General features: G+C 40.5%; 1 protein-coding gene across 2 annotated transcripts; it reads left to right on the forward strand.

Moving 5' to 3' along the window:
• Window positions 1-990: 990 nt before the first annotated feature.
• On the forward strand, window positions 991-9,486 carry mfsd13a (major facilitator superfamily domain containing 13A). Of its 2 annotated transcripts, none has more exons than XM_022742251.1 (9): window positions 991-1,063; window positions 3,073-3,335; window positions 3,579-3,658; window positions 4,405-4,854; window positions 4,944-5,064; window positions 5,416-5,512; window positions 6,033-6,204; window positions 7,168-7,361; window positions 8,167-9,486. In XM_022742251.1, exons 2-9 carry the CDS (start codon window positions 3,168-3,170, stop codon window positions 8,415-8,417), a joined length of 1,533 nt encoding a protein of 510 aa, XP_022597972.1. In that variant the 5' UTR covers window positions 991-1,063; window positions 3,073-3,167; the 3' UTR covers window positions 8,418-9,486. The 2 variants fall into 2 exon arrangements, with proteins under 2 accessions (XP_022597972.1, XP_022597971.1); XM_022742250.1 differs by having other exon boundaries at window positions 1,007-1,122.
• Window positions 9,487-20,945: the final 11,459 nt, after the last annotated feature.

Consider the following 20,945-nt stretch of genomic DNA (forward strand, 5'->3'; position numbering starts at 1 on the left):
AAGTCTACTGACATTGTATAAAATGAACAGAGAAGTGATTATTAAAGAAAAAAAAATGATTATTAAAAAAAACCTGATTATTATTATGTATGAAATACATTATAATATTTCAAGTTTTCAAAGTCACAGAGCTCAGTTAAAAGCCATATAGGGACTACGAATAGATGCAAAACGACAGCAGAGACAGAAAATGACTACAGAGAATGCAAAAAGACCACAAAGAGATGTCGACAAAACCTCAAAGAGACATAAAACATCTACAGAGACACAAAAATGACAACAGAGAGACACCAAACACCTCAAAGAGACACCAAACAACTACAAAACAACCACAAAAAGACAGAAAGTGACCACAGACATGTAAAATGGTCACAAAGCGGTCAGTTACCACCAAAAAGACACATAAAAATGTGGGAACACATTTTCCATCAGTAACTGAAACAGTTAAAATTAGGACTGAACAAGATTTTTTTTTCTTGCTGCAAATGGAAAACATGTCTTGCAATGAAAATAAACCTAATTTGGGTTCTTTACATCGTTTTCAAAGTAATGTTGAACGATAATTTGTCATCTAGCCATTTTCCAAGCTATTTGTATCCAGAGCATAGGAGGCAGACAAATTTCCAGTTCGGTTCTCTGAGATGTTTTAAGATTGATGTTATCTGCCTTTTGAACAGAATGTGCACTGGAGAAAGTCATAATTGTATTTGAGCATTTAATTTTAATAAATTAGTTGATAGTGCACTTCAGTCGTTCAACTACTGTGACAAACCTGTGATTAATCAAAATTATGTTGACACAAATGATACGTAGTAAACCTGGGCACTTGCCCACTTATCCTGGTTGGTAATCAGCCTTGCTTGGCACTGGGTGGCGCTGTAACTCTTATCTGATTGTGTACACTGCTGGGAAACCCCATCCACCGACCCACTACGGTCGTCACGGACGTGAGTAACCGAATATAGTTGTCATGACGTGGACTGTCTGCCTCTACCGTCGCCTTGCAGTGATCGAGACACAGCCGAGTAGCAGCAGCAGCAGTAGCAGGCAGGAGAGCCAACAAGTAAGCTTCCCACCGAGCCAAACACGATTTACTCAGTCTGCTTAACAGCTCGTTTGTTGGTACGTAACATATATTTTCTGTGTTATGAATATACGTGAAGTTGGTTGTGATATTTTTCTTTTCTCCAGACAGCCAGCCTGTTGACGTTAACCAGCCAGCTAATGCTAGCATATTAATAAGGCTAGCTGGTGCTAACCAGCGGCTAGCTTAACTCAATCTGTTAGTGGTAGCTAGTCTTACAAGACTGCTGCTATGGACAGACATAACACACTATACACAACATGTGCAATGTTAAATTAGTTGTAGCCTTAATTGATCATTATTATTATTGTTATTATTATTATTATTATTATGAGCTTGTTGAATTGACAGCCGATAACACCTGGTCAATTAGCTGTTGTGAGTTAAAGCGTCGCCTTTTCCTGTAAACTGTATATTTTACTCGTCCAGCTTGTTTATAGGACGTTATTAATGCGTGTTACTCTAAAAGTCTGTTAGCCTTTGGTTCAGAGACCAAAATTTTCCCAAATTTTGAGCCGGATTCAACACGTGATGAAGTGTAAAGCCCAACATCTCACTGTATGCCCCCTTTTGTCATGTTCAGATGTCTGTGCTGTTCATCTGTCTTGAGATCAGGTGTCACCATGAATCTTTTGGCGATCAGAGTGAAAACAACAGGTGTGACTCGTGACTCCTGTCCCTGCCAAGACGCCTTTCCACAGTTGGAAACATCTCTAAATCTGCTTTGGCTGAGAGGACATGAATTGGATATTTGTAGATGTTGTCCCACTCTGCTGCCTGTTACCAAGTGGACCACTTCTGATTTAGTAAGATATGTGTTAAGAGATGCGATATGGTGCAGCCAGCTGAGAGTCATCCCGCTTCACTGCTCGGATCTGATGGGAACAGGGCTGTAAAGCTTTTAGTTACACTCCAAGGAGATCACTTTGGCCAAATGTGCTATCTCACTCAGATGAAAGTGAGATCACTGAGATGAAAGTGAGGTTTTGGAGCCGTGCTTAGACATTACATTGTGGTTGCCTCTGACAGAAGGTATCACATCTCCTTGAGACACTGTTATTGTGAGATATTATATGGCTTTCCCACTGAAGATGTGACAGGGTGTTTGTAGATCGGGGCAAGTCTGAGCTTGTGGCAGTCAGGTGTGAATTAAGAGGCCTGTTGGTGTTTTTAAGTGAATTCATCTCCCAAGGGTGTGAGATGTGCCAGAATGCACTCGGGGCTTCAGGGAAAAGTAAAACGGTGAGAATAAAACCTCAGCAGGATTTACATTCATTTTGGAAAAGTCTTTGTCCTCAGTTAGAGCAATAAAAGACACAGTAATTCACAAGATGATGTGACATGGAGATAAAGAGATTTTTTCTTCTCGAGCCAGCACTTTTTTGTCTTTAAAAAAATATCAGATCTCATGACCTTTGCAATTACAGTGGGTGTAGATTACGTTGTGTAACACCCTCAAAAACACCATCATAATTCAGTGTTGAATATGACACCCAAGGGTAATAAAGCACTTTTTGACTTTCCTTTTGTTGTTTGACTATGAAGAAGAGCAGCTTGTTATGGGGACAGTGAGGTGGAGTGGTTATTAAAATGATTTAGGGGAAATTGCAGTTTTACTCAAACACATACATACACACACACACACACACACACACACACACACACACACACACACACACACACACACACACACCACACAGAGCTAGGAATGGGCCAGAGGAAAAAGGAACAGTGGCCCACAGCCAAACTAATGGGTACTTACTACCATTGCTATAAAAACAGCTCCCTTTGGTCTCCTCAGACTCTGTGGGGAGACAGAGTCAGGAATGTCAATATGATGTTGGGTTATTCTGAGATTTAACCATGAGATGTTGCAGTAACTTCCAGTAATACTCATAGATGTCTTTGTGTCACAGACGTGTCTTTTTGTGTTTCTATGTCACTCCTGAACTAAAAATAACTTTTAAGAGTTGCGCTGTTTCTTGCAGGCTACAATGAGGTGGTGACACTGGGTCAGCCAGGCCGTGAGATGATTGCAGCTTGGCACGGAGAAAAGACGGAGCAGAGAGACTGAGAAAGAAGAATGGGCAGGAGCGTTTGGGGTTGCTGGCAAGGCGTCTTCTCTACTGCAGTGCTCTACGGCTCTTTGGCCCTTTTTACCTCCATCCTCCACAATGTGTTCCTGCTTTACTATGTGGAGACATTTGTGTCCGTCTACAAGATTGATAAGGTCTCCTTCTGGGTGGGAGAGGTAAGTGAGAAGAAACCTGGATCTGTAACTGTGCCAGTGAAACATGTGATATAAATTTTGACCTGTAGTCCAGGCTTGAAATTTAGCACTAATGTACCAGAAGAGTTAGCAGTGGTTTTTAAGGACATATGTAAGTGCTGTTAACCAGTTTGGTAGGTGGGCAATATCAATAAGCCGTCATCAGCATGTATTTGTTGATTTTTATATGTAGCTTTGTTGACTTCCCTCTCTGATGCTCCACAGACGGTGTTCCTCATATGGAACAGCCTGAATGACCCTCTCTTCGGCTGGCTGAGTGATCGCGCCTTCCTCAGCTCTCCTCAGTAAGTGTCTCCATCCTGCCTTCTTCCCCCTTTCTCTCAGAGAAAACACAGTTGCAAATAAACTTTCCCTCCAAATAAACATTTGAAACACTGTAAAAAAAAAAACAAAAAAAAAACACATGGATTTCCAGCTGTAGGTTTTCTTACACGGTCTTGCTGTACAAGTGATTATTAGCTGTTATATTTTTGGTCCAAGCTAATTATTAATAGTGTACAAAAGCAAAGAAACAGGAAGTGACCTTTCAGAATATATTTCTTGGTAAGCTGGAGATAAAGCTGAACTCCTCTTATTATTTGCACTAATGCTAACCCTTGTTAAACATGAGGCTGCTAACTGTGTTTGTTTTTCATGCTGATTAAATGACTGGCTCAGTATTGTCATAAGGTGGTGTCATAACAAAGTTGATGACTTTATTATGTGGTCAAGTTTGTTATATCTGCACCTTTTAATCTGTCACACAGCACAGATGTGCATCACTGACCCTTTTATTTATTTGTCTTTATTTAACTTGGGCCTGGCGTGCTGTTTCTGTATTTATTTTGGTGATTATATAACGCTGGTCATGCTGAAGTGGCCCCTGATATATCCTCCAAATAGTTTGAGAGTATTTAAACAGGTCTGTTGGCCTTACTTTTTTTTTTTGGCTCTATTATAAATTCAGTCTCACTGTGCCAGAGAAGTTGCTTAATTATTACAAAATGTGTACTATTATCTAATTACTGCTGATTTTTGTTTCCCCACCCAGGACAGGCTCTCAGATCACAAATCCAGAGGTGGTGCTAAAGCGCCTGAAGGCTCTCTCCACAAATGGCCCTCTCTTCGCTCTGTCGTTCCTGGCCTTCTGGGTGGCGTGGGCCAGGCCAGGCCTGCAGTTCCTGCTGTGCCTGTGCCTGTATGACGGTTTCCTCACGATGGTGGACCTCCACCACAGCGCCCTGCTGGCTGACCTCGCCGTGTCCGCCACCGATCGCACGCGCCTCAACTTTCACTGCTCGGTGTTCAGCGCTCTGGGCTCGTTCTCAGTTTTTCTCTCCTACTCCTTCTGGGACAAGGAGGATTTCTACTCTTTCCGTTTCTTCTGTGTGACTCTGGCCACTTTTTCCATCTTGGGCTTTTTCGTAGTGTCCAGGTTGCTACAGCATCGATTTCAAAAGGAAGTCCGTGCAAGACAAGATGAGGCTCTGACACTCAAAGAGTAAGGATTTAAAAAGATTTAGATATTCTGAAATGAACTTGTTTTTTTTCCTCTTTATCTCACTCTCATTTTCTTCTGTTCTGTCCCAGGCTGAGTGTTGGCCATGCACCACTTACCCAGCCAGAAAAACCTGTCACTATCGGACAGTATATCAAGCAGCTCTCCAGACACAGGAACTTCATGTGGTTTGTGTCAATGAATCTTGTTCAGGTGAGACATGTGTCACATTGAATGTGCTACGAGGGCTAGTAGAGATAGAGATGGGAAGACCTGATGAATGTAATTCCAACAAGTGAAAATAGAGATTAGAAGTTGGGATGGAAATTTAACTTATTCATTTTAAAAACCTCTGACAATGTGTCACAATGTGATTTTAAGGAGAGATAAATGTCCATAGTATTTACATGGCATTACATAGTGTCTTTATGTATTGAGAATACACTACCATCTGCTTTTCTGTCACCTGTCTCATTCATTCACTCATAATGAATCAGTTAGTGCAGGGAGGATTTTGTGCAACTACTCATTTACATTCTATTAATGTTTTCACTCCCTCTGTAGGTGTTTCACTGCCACTTCAACAACAACTTCTTCCCTCTTTTCCTTGAACATCTCCTCTCTGACAATATTTCTGCCTCTACGGGTTCTATCTTGCTTGGTAAGATCCCTTAAAGAAACATTCAGCTCTTTTTAATGCAGGTGTGCTAGAGCTAGAGCTACACTATACAGACAAACAACAATGCAAGCAATCTAGACTAAGAGTTTTAGGAAATCAGAAACTCAGATATAATGTTGAAATTGACTGCAGGAACAGTGTGATTTCGTAATATTTTACACTAGGTTTGACTGCTGTTTGATGAAAGGATGTACGGAGAACAGATTTTAATTGCCAATTAGTAGATAAATATGCGTCGTGGTGATTTTGATGCAGTTTTGCCCAAAAATAATATAATAAATTAAAAATAATAAATTGAAACTTTCAGAAAACCAGTGAGGTGGTATTCTGAAATTCTCAAATTGTGGCTACAATAGAATAGATTTCTGTTTTTATTTTAATTTGCAGTCTGGTTTGTTGGCACTCCACATCCTTTTATTTTTTAAAATGATTATTATTTCTGCTGATTTGTAGTCTTTTTTTTAAATTATTTTAACGCTTCTCTGCTTCTGCTCCCATGCAGGGATCTCTTACATTGCCCCTCACCTGAACAACTTGTATTTCCTGACACTGTGCCAGCGTTACGGGGTTTACCAGGTTATCCGCTGGCTATTTATGCTCAAACTGGGACTTAGTGTGGTTATGGCGCTGGCAGGGGCTGACCACATTTATCTGCTGTGCATCTTCATTGCTAGGTATGGCCACGTACACACATCAGCACACGCACCCGATGTGTGACAGCTTGTACTTTTGTTTGCTTGTTTCTTTTTCTTTTTCTTTTTTTTTATAAAGTTTTGTCACTTGAAAAGCCGATCGCACAATCACACAACAAGCACATATCAAGGACAATCAGAATCAAAGGGTTCACAAGGACACGCCAAGGACTCTGTATCACGGCCTGTTTCCGAGTCAACTCAACATTTGTCACATGTTGTATCCAAATATTGTGTTAACTTGTCTTTGCCACAAGACTTGTTTGAGCCTCTGTCACACAGGATGAGCAACACTGCTTTATTTATGTAGCTTTAGCCTCCACTGGCTTTAACATCTGTACATTTTAAAATATCCTCTGTCCATAGAGCAGAGTAACACCACCCCTGGACAAAAAAAAACAAAAACAAAAAACACTTAAATGGGGGGAAAATAAGTGTAAATATAAATTAACAATATGGATCAGAGAGATGCTTCCAGGAGCCACTCAGCATGTATAAAAATGTTTATGATGAGACAGACTCTCAGCATTGAGGGCGCAGCCCATTTTCTCACATCTTAATGTGATTCAGTGCTTGATATGTTAAAGGTTTTCATTTAGCCAGTCATCTTATTCCACTGTTGAGAAATAATCATGCTGTTCTTACACTTAACAACAGGATTTGAATGCATTCTCGCACTCACTGCAGCTAAGCCCTGATGGTGTGTGTGGTTTGTTGTTTTAGTCACAGTAAACAGTAAACGGTAAACAGTGTGTGTGTGAATGCTTTTGGTTCTCTAACTCTGAAAGCTTCAAGCTGAGAAAAAACTACTTCACACAATATACTGTGGTTTTGCACACACAGACACACCTTGTTACCACTACCTACCATTATGAATGGTACTGCATTACAGCGGATGTTCTCTATTGGGGCTGAAGCCTGTACTCTGCCCTCTCTTCCTCCTAGTAACCGAGTGTTTACAGAGGGGACGTGCAAGCTACTGAAGCTGGTCATTTCCGATCTGGTGGACGAAGACTTTGTGGTCAACCGACGGCAGCAAGCCGCCTCTGCGCTCCTCTTCGGGATGGTTGCCTTGTTGACCAAACCCGGTCAGACATTTGCGCCGCTCATCGGCACCTGGCTGCTCTGTGTTTACACAGGTACAGACAGAAACAGTTGCACTCGGTCCTTATAAGGAAGTGAACATTATAAGCTTGTTTCAAAGTGCTGCTACAAGTTACTGTATTCATGTGTGTTTGTTCCTTACTGGCACACAAAGTATCAAGTAGCTCAGCTTGCTCAGCAAGTTACATGAATTCCAGCTCTATCAGTGATCAGTGTGTACGTGTACAAATATGAACTGTTTAACAATGTGATGTTTTGTGTAGCTGAAACTTAATGAAAGGGGAACTGAAAATGAAATAAGTGCAGCTTACACAACTGGAGAATTAGACATATCTGCACAGGGTTGCACGAAATGATTTATCAGAGTTATATTGCAGATTGTTTTACCTCTGGACAGAGCCAGACTGCTTTGAGTCTTTATGATAAACCAAGCTAACTGTCTATAGCTTTATATTGAGCTGACGTTCTCATCTACCTCTGGCTAAGACAGCAAATAACCTTATTTCCCAAAGTTTGAACTGTTACTATAAGGGAAATAACTTTATGTCCCAGTAATGCTTTTGAAATATAATCTAATGAGTTTTTTTGTGTTACATACCTAGCTTAGCCATACATTCAAACCAAAAGTATTTGTATATTTAATTTGCTTTATTATTATGGTCCTTTTTAGTGGGCTTTTTTTGCAGGGCTTCCTTGTTACAAAAGGCTAAAATCTAGACTGATTTTAGTAGGAGAACCATCCATTCTGATAAGAGTTGAATGTGTGAATTGATTCATTTGTCTTGCTTTCATTGAAGGTACTACTTTTTTCTCATGTTGTGTTCTCTTCCTCTTCCTCAGGTTATGATATTTTTGAGAGGGAACCTGTGAAGGACTCTCTGGTTTCTGTGCCTGACATTGCCTCTGGCTCAGGGACTCCGCCTCTACGCCTGGGCTGCTTCTACATGTTGGTGTTTGTGCCTATCACCTGTGCCCTTCTGCAGCTGGCCGCCTGGTCTCGCTTCACACTTCACGGCCGCAAACTGCAGGGGATCAAGACCCTGAGGCAAGGGGCCCAGCACGGCCACCTTATTGATGTCAAGGCCATATGAACTGAATAAAGCTGGGTGAAGCTGCACACAGACACTTTTAAATAATCAGTTTTACAGTCCCTTTGATAATAACTTTGGAGATGAAGCAGCAAAGCACAGCCTGGTGTGAACCACTACACAACAATGTGGTTTCGTGAATGGTGAAAAATGCACAGTGGGATGAGAAATCCCTCTGGAAGGAAAGGGAAACATTTTAAAGAACGAATCTTGCCTTATTTTTTATATTAAAATATTGACCTATATTTATATTTGAACAGATGACCAAAAGATAAAGTAGAACCAATCAATCCTTTGGATGTAGAAGGACCAAGGCAACAAGTTTTCATGGTGCAGGCCAAAGATAGAGTGCCCTCTTCAAAATGGTTTGTAAAGCATAATTCTGGCCTACAATCTGAGTAACATCAGGAGGTTTACCACAGAGCTGTTGTTCTGATTTTAATGTTATTAACAGGATAAGGAAAAATGAATAAAATTGCATTAATGTGTTCAGAGTGTTGTTGATACTGCATGGATCCTGCACTTCAGAGCCGATTAATTATTTTACTGTTTCTTTACATTTACACAGAATGCCCTGCCAGTCTGATGTTGACAACTGTATTTTCTGATACGTCCAGTATTGATGATGATGATGATGATGATGATGTTTTTGCACAAAACTGCCATTTGTCTGTTGTACTTCTAACATTCTGATTGTGACATACTTAATGTATTGTAGTAATACAAATTGGAATAAGTAATTTATATCGGTAACCACATTGACAGTTCAGTTTTGTAATTTTTCAGATTATACAAAGAATGTGTGACATTACCACAAATAAACCTCATCTGTGTTGAAAGTCAGACAAACTCTGCTGTGCCATGACACCTGTACAAGACGAACTTTTCTAAACTGGGTCATAAAACTGAAATGTGAAACGTTTGGACCATCTGTCTGTGTGAAATCTTTCTGCTACTTGTGAGTAACTTGCTCAGGAAGTGAAAACAAAAGTCCACTATGGAAGTCTTGATCCTGAAACTTGTAGCTATCATTCACAATCAGTGTATAAGGCACCAAACCATTTGCTGTTTCAGTTGAGTAGCCTTATTTCTGGGAAAATACAAACTAAAATTTTTTTGTGTATGTAAAGGACATTTATAAGCCTGCCATATCTGGGTCAGTTATGTTGGGAACATCCCTGAAAGCATTTCTTTATTTTAAGAGCTAGAGAAACTGGTATGATCCGTTTGATTTTATTGCAGTCATATTTTGTCTCTAAGATGTCAACTACTGTTCAGCAGTGTCCTAGGATTATTGTTACCTGGGTCCCACAGAATCACAACCTTCTGCCCAGCCTGGGTTGTACACACAGAACCATGGTCAGATTGCACTGCTAAGGGCAAAAATGTGCCTCAGGGGCCCAATTAAACTCCTCCTTCTCAACACTTGCTGTGCAACATGTTTTTGCTGAAATACTACTCGGCTGCAGATTCACTATGTCATAGTTAATGAACTGTAATTCTGCAACATGCAGAACATTAGCCTAAAATTTAAATACTGAATGCCTCAGACACATGATTTTGACTCAAGACAAGGCCTCATCAGGTAATGACTTATTAGGTCTTTATCAGAAAGTATTTGTTGTTTGGTTTTTTTTGTTTTTTTAAAAACACTTGACACACAAAACACCTGGGCTCTCCAAAGTTCACCTTAAAAGTGGTTATCCGTCTCCAACTGTTAAATTTGCAGGATCTTTTAGAGGCTGGAAGTGATAAGAGAAGGTTAGCAAATGTTTTCCAAGAAAGGGAGACAAAATAAGAGATAAGTTATAAATATGTCGATTATTTTGTGTAACAGAAGTACATGTGGAGACTTCATCTTCATCCATCTTGCTCGTTTGATTATTGAGCAAGAGTTATTTAGTGTTTCACGACGACTGTAGCCTAACCAACTCTGACGCTTGTTCTGAGAACGGAAGTAGCAGGAGGTAATTCTCTCGCTTTGTTTTTACTCCCTGTGGCAGTAAAGCGCATGCGTGTGATGTCCATATCCATCATTTAATCAAATCTTGATCATATACTGCATTCTTATTTTTTATTTCACAGGTAAGCATGTTAATAATTTGTTTGAAAGTTTGTTTTTGGTAAATTCGAGGGCTAAACGAGCTCCCCACGTGTGGTATGTAACCGTGAGTAACATACCCCTTACCCGTCATGCACCGCGCGCAACATTTCAAATTGCTTGTTAAATGTATCGTTTGTATTTTAAAAAAACAAACAAAAAAACACTTTATCTAAATGATTAACACTTGGATCGTGTATTTACATAAGTAGTTCATACACAATGCAAACGAATAATTGTACCGGCGCAGTGCCACCGTCACTGTAGGGTGTATGACGACGGATCACTACCTACAAGTTTTCAATGATAAGTCAGTACACTCATGTTTCTCTTCAGATCGTATAAATCTTTCGCCTTTTACTAAAGATTTCCGTGGAGAGGAACAATATGAGTTCAAACTAATTTTTTGATGCCCTGCCTTGTGCGGGGCTTCCTTTCTTGTTCAAAAAAAACTTATCTGAGAAATGCGTAAGTGATGGAAGCCCACGTGAAAAAACTCATGAAAAAGACTTATACAGTCTATGCTAAGCATTACACATTGCCAGTACTTTGTAGTACTTTACTATACAGGCACACAAAGAAAAGTGGGAATGCTTTCTAAAGTAATGACATGAATGCTTTTAATAATAATAATAATACATTTTATTTAAAGGAGCATTTCTTGGCACTCAAGGACACTGTACAGAGTTACACAAAGCTTTTTATTGATAAAAACAAAAAACCACCAAATCAAATGAATAATTGTTGTAACAGCCCCTTGTTTTTAAAACAACACCATTTCTCCTTGGTACATGTGCACAATATTACCTGGTAGGTAGGCTGTTCCGACCATCTTGTTCTTCTGTGGATTTATTCTGTCTCAGTGTCTTCTGTCCCTTCATATAATCCCAGACTGACTCCATGGTGCTGAGATCAGGGCTCTGTGGGGCCAGACCATCTGTTGAAGGACTCCTTGTTCTTCCTGTCACTGTAGAATCTACAGTGACAGGAAGAACAAGGAGTGTAGATAGTTCAGTATGACTCTGGATGTGTGTTTGGGCTCCTTGTTGTGCTGCAGAATGAATGGCATGCCTCTGTGATGGCACTGTGTGATGGATAAGAATCTAAACAAGTGCCTAAAACTTTTTCACTGTATTGTGTATATATATATATATATATATATATATATATATCAACATTTACGAGTTACGTCTGGAGTTATTTGCTGATACTGTGTCAACATACACTACATGTATCTCTCTCTCTTTGAGAACACATGGTGGACTGTATTTGACTTGAAATTCCAGCAGGGGGTGTAAAGCAGCTGGAGAGAGTGAGAGTGATAAATACACATACAAATACAAATTGATAAATCCTTGTGTTTCCTTGACATTTAATATTAGATGTTGTTTTCCAGTCATAATTTTATTATATTATATTCAGTTTTCTCTGCCTATAATCTGTCTGAGAAATACAAATAATTACTAAATATATACATTAATGTCATCATTGTAGTTAACTTTGTCTTAATCAAAAATGTATGTGATAAGTCTTTTACATTTTTAGTATTTCCATGTTGTAATATGAAAATGAGTCATCTTCATACCACTCTTTCCGGTCCACCCTTTGTCCGTGCGATGCCACAAAAAGAATTCATAGGTTTAAAGAACACAGTGGGAAGTTTGGTTATAGTCAGACTTCCCATTTCTTGTGGCTTTAGCGCTGTAATCTCTCAGTGGTCACCTCCTTCAGCAGAGACGCACACATTCGCACAGAACAGGAAATAAGAGAGAGAGAGAGAGGCAGGCGAGCAGAAACAATACATGCAGGCAGCAGTCTGAGGCGTGCGACTCCGGCTCTCTGCATAACACAACTGCTTCAGCTCTGTTTGAGGGACATCCGATTACGATTTTGGGACGATTTTGGGAAACACAATCAGGCAAGTAGAAAAATTATTACTCCACACTGAAGCCTCAGGATGTGAAAGTTAAGGATGTGATTCTTATTGTTGTTGCTTAGTCTGTTTTAAAAGTGTATTCAGATGAGTTGTCCTGACTTGCACTTTAGTGAATTGATATTCAAGATTAACTCAAATTCAACAAGATATTGTGTGTTAAATTTAACTTGGAGATGAGTCAGGGAGCTTATTGAAGTCATTTTTCCCACTTTGTTTAACTGATTATTTTTCATTTTATTCTTTTTGGCTTTTTTGATGGATTATACAATAAACATTCAATCACACCTGTTAAAAATAAAATGTAAATGTTAAAATTTAACAATATGGCTACAACAAAAACACAGAATTGTACTCTTTGGATTTTAAATAGCTGCTAACCACAACATCCTGTTGTATGATTATCATATACATATATGTGCTTTATGAGACAACAAGCAGCTGTAAATACTTTGAATGCTTCATAGATTAAACACAACCTGATAAGGCAAACTGAGATTACAAAGTGACGTGGGATTCTGACGATGAGTTAAGGTTGGTGCAGGCTTCCTGTTTTGTGGCTGAGTAATTTTCAGTCTGCTGCACTAGTGGTTGGTAAGTTTAGGTTAAAGCTGCTTTGCAGCAAATGGAAGCAACTTCCTGTCTATTCCTGTGCACAGAAATTTTTATTTTTTTTTAACATCTGCCACCCTTTTGTTCATATTCAACTACCAACCTTTCCTATAAATGAGCATTCTCTCAATAAGGTCAACCTCTAACCTTAGATGGATTAATACCCAACAAGCCGGCCGGGTCGCACTGACCCAGGATGTCACTGTTACCATTTCTTGTTGGAAAGTCAATTGAACAACTGCGGAGAGACACAAAACAGCAACAACACAAACACAGAAAATTATACAAAACTGCTACAAATGGACACGAAATGTCTACAAAGACAAAATGATACATATAGACACTAAACTTGTGCTTCTCAGAGTGGGGTCCGGGAACCCCCAGGGGTCCTTGAGGGGGTTCTAGGGAGTCCTCAGCAAAAAGCTGAATAATTTATTTCCATTATAATTCCATCCATATGTAACAAAATGACAGAATGTGAGACTATTTTGGTCATGGGTTTCAAAAACTTTCTGTAATAAAACATCTAAAAGCAAAAATCTTGTTAGATAGCGCACCCTGGGACAAAATCTTATCAAATGGGGGTCTGTGATCTAATTTGCGTCAGATTAAGGGTCCTTGATGTGAAAAAGTCTGAGAACCACTGCAAGAAACAACTACAAAGACACAGGAAGACACCAGAGAGATGCAAAATTACAACTAAAAGACATACAATGTCACCAAATGACAGCAAAGAGACACAAAATGTAACTAAAACCACAACAAAGGACACAAACTGACTAGAAAAGACACAGAACAACAACAAAGAGACACAAAACTCTGTGTCTCTGCTGCGTGCTCCTTTATAAGAGGGGTGGTATGTTGTCTCATAATCCATCCATGACACTAACAAACCTTAAAGGGCTAAGGTGCAACATCTTTACATCTATCTACAGATGTGAAAGTGTGTGCTAATGAACTCTGACATTTGTAATAGCTCTTTTGTGAAAGCCACAACACCTTCATGTTTCCTCTATTTCCAGCTCCATGATGTTTGCACAATAACGCAGAGGCCACCGTGGAGCATGGAGCTCGTGTCAGTGCAGTACGAGTTTGAGTACACGGCGAAGGACGGTCGCCTCGTGTCCATCAAGCCTAATGAAAGCTACATCCTGGTCTCCAAGACCAACGACCACTGGTGGCACGTCCGCAAAGACCAGCACACCAAGCCCTTTTATATCCCTGCGCAGTATGTGAAGGAGCTGCCATCACATACTGGAGACTCTCCTGGTGCTAATGAGCTGGATTCAACTGAGAGTGCGACCAACAGTAAGCCAGTGGATACTGTAGGTGTAACACCGTGTAAAGCGACGTCTCAGGATGCTGCAAGAGACGCACACCGGCTCTCTACTTTTGGTTCCTGTGGGAACCTACCAGATGTGAAGCTATGCGAGACTCAGAAGGGAGAACAGTCCACCAGCAGTTTTGCACCTACGGATCACACAGAAACGCACAATCCAGCAGGAAGCTTTTCATTTACCTCAGCACCTCTGGAAACTGACAACCTGCAAGTGTACGCAAAACCTCATCTTGTGCTGAAGGTTGGGAAAGGACAACAAAAGCCAAAAATCTCACTGCAGGATCACAAAGTAGAACAACCACAGTTTTTTGTGGATGATGAGGACATGACCTTCCCTACACCCCCTAGTTCCCCCATATATGACACCATCCCAGAGCTACACCTCCCAGAAGTTGAAACATTTTCTAAGCTGCCTGATCCGGTTGCTTCAAATAACACATCAGCGTCACAGCAGCAGCGGAGTTTGAATCAAACTGCAGAGGCCACTCCTTCTACAGATGCACTTCCCATTCAACAGGTAAGGATGTCATGCAATATTACCGACTGCATTACAAGTAAATTTAGGTGTGGTCAGGTTTTAGCCATATAAGCGTGATGCATTTAATTACTGTGGTTTGCAATATTTGTAAAAGAGGTTTTGTTTTTGTTTGTTTTGTTTTTTTTACCATCAATTACTTCCGGTATGGTGAAATTTTGGTGGAATACTCAAACACCACTTCCTGCAATGTTTGGGGCATGACCAAAATGTGCGGGTATGGTTGCCAAATGTGTGTGTGCCACGGTTTCTCCATTCATGTGAGTGTATTGGACCCATTTTAGCCACTTCTTCCGGTGTCCGACAAAATGTCACAGTTACCTCCATGTATTTGAATTGGTTACTAAATGTGCTTCATTGCATATTTCGCCCTGCCCCGCCCCTGTGTTGCTGTTTTCATTCATCATTCTGTATCACATGAGATCAAAATGTGGCATTGCGACCAGGAGAGGGCGCAGTTTCATCATGTAAAGTCGTAGAGGTCAGCTGCCATGTGTTTGCAGCCCTGTGTTTTACTGTCTTAAAGTGAAATCAAAGCAGCTTTAATGTGGCTTTTTGTTTCTAATCAGCAGAAAAGGTCTTTTTTTTTTAGAAGAGTGAAGAGCTCTACTAAATAATCTAAATTACAAATATAAAATACACACATATTACTTGTTTGCATTTAAAAGGACATACTGTACCTGAATCAGAAGTGTTGCACAGTGTCACATGATTAGATCAGCTGTGTGTAGTGAGGGGATCTCCGCTGGCTCCTGTATAAATACACCTGTAAACACCTTACTGCGGGTCACAAGATACATCTAACAGGATAAGAAAGAATATAAAACATATTCTGCTACATAAAATAATTGGACTTTTTTCAGATCTTGCTCTGTTCTCAGCATTTTTACTATAAAACTGGAGAGTTTTATCTCTTCAGGCCTCTATTTTTTCACATTGTGTGACAGTGGGTTTCCAGTAGCTTCATTTTAAGGGGTTAACAAGTCCTCGCTGCCTTATGTTGATGTGTGCAGTGCTGCAGTTAAAATCTCTGCCCACCTAAACTTACTGTAATACAGTATAACGCCTCAGTGACTTCACTTCCTGCTTTCATGTAACTTTCATCTTATTTACATGTGTCAATCTGCTGAAGTTCAGGAAGTGTTGAAAATAGTGAATTTCAAAAATTAGTGGGAAATTCAGACTTAAAGTAAAAGTACAGAAATATTATCAAATAATAAAATGCACATAATGTATCACAAATACCCATTAGACAACAGAATGACCCCCAACAGTGTTATATTACTATATCATTTATTATATTATCAGATGGGCATAATTAATAACTTGTAAACTGTATTTTAATGTTGTAGTGAAGCTAATTTGAACTACTTTAAGATACTTCATATGTTATAGTTAATCTATTTATTTGGTAGTTTAATCCTTTATAAACCATAAACCATATTCACCATTTTATAAACTTATCATGGGTTTTCTGTGTAAAATCTACTAAATTACTGTCCATCATTGAGTAAGTTAACCATCTGATTTGGATGAGATTTACAGAGAGTGAATCACTTGTTGATTTTGACACTTTCTGCAGTGAAGGTCCTGACTTGGAATACCGCACTGGTCTGGTTCACAGTATCCGTGCCAGCTCATCAGCATATGAATGGCCGGGTCCCCTTCAAGCCATTTCAATAGACGAAAAGAGGTGTTTCTTGAATACCTCAGAGAAAGAAAGAAAAAAAGGAAAAAAAAAAAAAAAAAAAAAAAGCAGCTGATTCAATCCCAGTTTTGGTCAGCGAAAGTTTTCTGCGGGCGTGGAGTCGCGTTGACCTGGTGTGTAAAGTATAGCTTCCAGTATTGATCTTCGCTCTGGGTTTAATAACTCGGTGAGCTGTTCCGGGAGGAGCTGCTGGAGGATTGTGGTGCATGTGTGCGAATTTGTTGTCAACTTTTAAAAAGGGGTTTTTTTTTGTTGTTTTTTTTATTTATTTTTTTTTATAGAAAGCTGTGCTTACTCCTGAACAGAACAGAACAGAACAGAACAGGTTACAAACAGGTTGTGTCGGCTGGGTGGCTTCCCTCTGAAGGAAGGAAGGAGTTAATCCGAAAGCTGCCGGCCACTCCCAAACCTCCAGCTGCTGCTACCTGGTTTCCCCAGCACCGCGGACGATCCCGGGAGTCGTGGCTAACCGCACCGCTGGGAAACGATGAAACACTCCTCGCGTCGCCTCCTTTCCCTTCTGGATGTAGTTTGTTGAATATAAACGACAAAAAAAACCCCCAAACAAAACAAAACAACTACTTTTTGTTTCAGGTAAGTGTTACGCACCTGTTGCAAGGTTAGAGGAGTGACGTCAGCCAGCAGCAGGCAGGTTGTTGTGGAAAAAGGTGTTTGATGAGGATTCTGTTCAGTTTTAAACCAACTGTGAGTGGCACTGTAATGGCTGCAGCCTTTCCCAGTTTACCCAGTGTTAGTGTGGGCATCACCAGCACAGTCTGCTGCCTCACGGGGTTTGGGTAGAACTGGATTCACTTAACATTTGCTGGTTATAATCTGTGTGTTTCAATTTCTCCTCCTGTGGAAGCGTGAATGAGACCCCACACTTGTTACAGGACTGCAGACGTGCCAGGACCCCTCAAGTGCATTAATTCTTACCCCACAATGGAGGGCCATCTCCATGGTGATCATGTGGTGGGAGGTGGGAGTTGGGGGCACTGGCCTGACTCTCAACAAGAGGGGCTTTGGAGCTTTTAGTGCCAGCCCTGCCATACAGTTGGATTGTGTGTGTGTGTGTGTGTGTGTGTGTGTGTGTGTTCATATGTAATGTGCAGAACTCGCAATTAGCCCAAAATGTAGGTCACTTTATATCAAGGGTCTGTGGAGGCTGTTCTTTTTGTCTCTCATGGGATATTAAGTTTGGTAAGTGGATGACAAATCCAGTTGGGATTGGGAATTCAAAGTTTGGTTAATTTTAACTTTACATCTTGCAGAAAGGCAAAGTTGAATACATATTCATGCCTGTTTTGTTTTAAGGCAATATTCTTCTCATAGTCACGCTTATTTTGTAGCTGTTTGTGGCACCAGTGTGTTTGTAGGCTGCTCTTTGGAAGAGCCTCTCTAAAGGTTCATGATGAATATTGAGCATGACTTGTCTGATGTATCTTTATCACTCAAAGTCAAGATAATTGCCACATGGGGTCCAATGTCCCATTGATCTTTGTAGTAAAAGACGTAAAAGAAAAAGAAAGTAAAAGAAAAGTTGAATCCGCAGCCCTGACTGTGATGTTTTTTAGTTTTTTTTAGCATTTTAAACTGAACAGATGATCCCGTTCCTTCCATTCAGTCGTGTTTGAGAAAACCCCGGATGAATCGCAGCTTTACCGTGAGCACCTCACCTGCGGTAATTCCTGCTGCTCTGTTGAGCAGGCAAAATCAAATGCCAAGAAACCGCTCCAACAGGTAGTGCGAGTGTCTCGTCAGACCTCCCCCGTACACGCCTGCCTGACAGAACATGTGTTCGCCCAAGAACAGGTGCATGTAGCTTCAGCTTCTTGGTTGTTCCCGACTCGCTTTTCACCTGTCTTCAGTCTTATTGTGTGAACTGTTTTGACGAAGAACAGAGATGTATTTCGCCATTTAAGCAGAGCGAGTTAGTAGCTTTCCGTGTCGGTTTAAGGTTTTACAAGCAGCCAGTGTGTCACACAGGGTTGGTGGTGTGTTCTGCATGCACCTGCGATGTGTGACAGTAGAGCCTAGCCTCTGTTTGCACCTCTCGTGTATTACCTTTACATTCAAGTCACAGAGCGAAGCAGCTGAAATATAAATACCCGGTGGTGAAAACTCCAGATAGTTTGACAACATTTATGTCTGTTTTGAAAGTATTTCCAGGCTCTTTTTCTGATCTCTATCCCAGTTGTAACTGGTTTTCCCAATCCAGGTGACCAGGAATTACACATGTCGTTGCTCATTTGTAAAACACAAACAAAATATTAACTGTTATTTTGAATGAAAATAGAACATTTTAGAAAGAAAAACAGATATACATCAATATAACTCATAATAACTATTTAAATCGTCTGTCATTATCAGCTGCCATCTTTGTTTAGATTAGAAACAAGAAGTGCAACTTTGGAATCTGGTTAAAACTTCTGTAATCATGCAAATCATGAATATTTTTTCTTGCAGGTAGTAAGAAGAGTCTTTGAGGATTCTGGTTATAGCCACAAATGGTGTTAAACAACTTTATTGTTTTGTTTTTGTTTTGTACTTGGTTGTTTTTTTGTTTTAAAGGATTGCTTGGTGTTTATTTTTCAGAGAATCAGAAGCTCACTCTGTAACTCGAATGAAGCACATGAGAGCTCAAATTGGGGCAATTTCAGACACCTTGGATTATTGATCCATGCAGTAATGTATAGATAATCTGCAGGAGGCCTCAGCTGGTCTTTGTGAAGAGTTGCATGAGTCACACGAACAGGAATGTCCTTTGTGTCATTACTATGTGCAACATGTTTTTGTGAGGCTCGAATGACGTGCTAGATTTCAGTGATCCTGTCATTCAGCTCATCCCACCTTGAATGCAGTGGTGTTCTGCTGCTGTTTATTAGTGCAGAGCAGAAGGTTCCCGGAGAGAGAAAACGTTTTCCACGGTCACATTCAGCAGCCTGTTTTCACTTTGTTTGCATGCTGCGTGTTGATATTTACTTGCACCTGACGCTAAATGTCAAGGTGTCATCTTTGCAAAGGGGCGTGGTTTCCATTTCCATTTTCCGGCTCATTTCTAGTTTCCTCGGAGAGGATTGCAGAAACTGGCGCTTAAATATTTCCCCTACTACACTGAAAACACTTCACCCACAGAGTAAGAGTGGGAGAAATCTGTCACGAGCAAGAAATGTCTGCAGATGTTGCTCGTCGGTGCACAGACCTGGCCGGGAGTAGCAAAGAGAAGAACGCGATAAGCTGAAGGGCTCTACTTTGAGCAGAGTTACCCTGGATTCTGGGCCATGAAAGTGTGATGTAAGAGGCGGGGGGGGGGGGGCTTGGGGGGGGTGGAGCCACGTTGATTCAATAGCTCAACTGTGTGCTTTGTGGCGTGATTTGGGCCCCAATTTGGAACTCCATTGTCTGATTGGATGAGTGCTAATGTGGTTAAGTAATCAAGCAGATTGCTGCTTCATGCATTGCAGAGGGCTGTATTTGAGAGTTGTCTGCTTCTGCACTGCAGGATTTTCAGTCCGCGTCGTGCTCCAAAACATGTTTAAATGCACTTTCTGGAAATGGTTATTTGCATCTTCGGAGTAAAACAAGCCCAAACACAAACAGTTTCTCTCTGTACACAAAACTTGAAAGATATCACCAGAGTCAGACATAAACATATTCAGCAGTGTAAACATGTCAAGGTTTTTTGAATAGCAAACCTATGGGGGGGGGGGTTTGGATGCTCCAGGAAGCATTGATTCACTACAGCCTTGATACACACACGCATGACAGCAGCGGTGTAAACACCCCACCTCAAACCTAATTTGAGATCAACCATAACCCCAAAAACCTTGACTGAAACAGCCATAACACGCTCCGCCCCGCCGTCTGCAGCATGTTGTCCCCCATGTAGAAGGAAGTATTGATTGAACAATTGGACTTCCTGTTTCAAGCCTTTACCCTCAGCGAAGTGCAGTTTTAACAACACAGCGTCTCATCAGAGCTCTCCCATATCATTGTGGGAAATTATTGCTTCCCCTTTTGTTCCCCCATTGTTGGCCTAGTGACTTGCTGGAAGGAGGTTGAATACTGTACGCTTTAGAGAAGCGGCTGCACATGAGTTTGTAGTTGCTTTCATTTTCTGTGACGTGTTTTCTTTTCCTTTTTCGACTATATCCCTAAACTAAAAGGCACATGCTCTCGAAGAGCTTTGTTTCCATTGCTATCGTTTCCTTTTTTTTTATCATATAGGCCCACAGGCAGGAAGTAGGTTGAAGTGACCTGCATAGTTTATGCTGCTCCCTTCATCTAACCCCTTTCTCTGTCT

Source organism: Seriola dumerili, unplaced genomic scaffold (assembly GCF_002260705.1).
Source record: "Seriola dumerili isolate Sdu_G_001 unplaced genomic scaffold, Sdu_1.0 BDQW01000068.1, whole genome shotgun sequence".
NCBI classification, from domain to species: domain Eukaryota; kingdom Metazoa; phylum Chordata; class Actinopteri; order Carangiformes; family Carangidae; genus Seriola; species Seriola dumerili.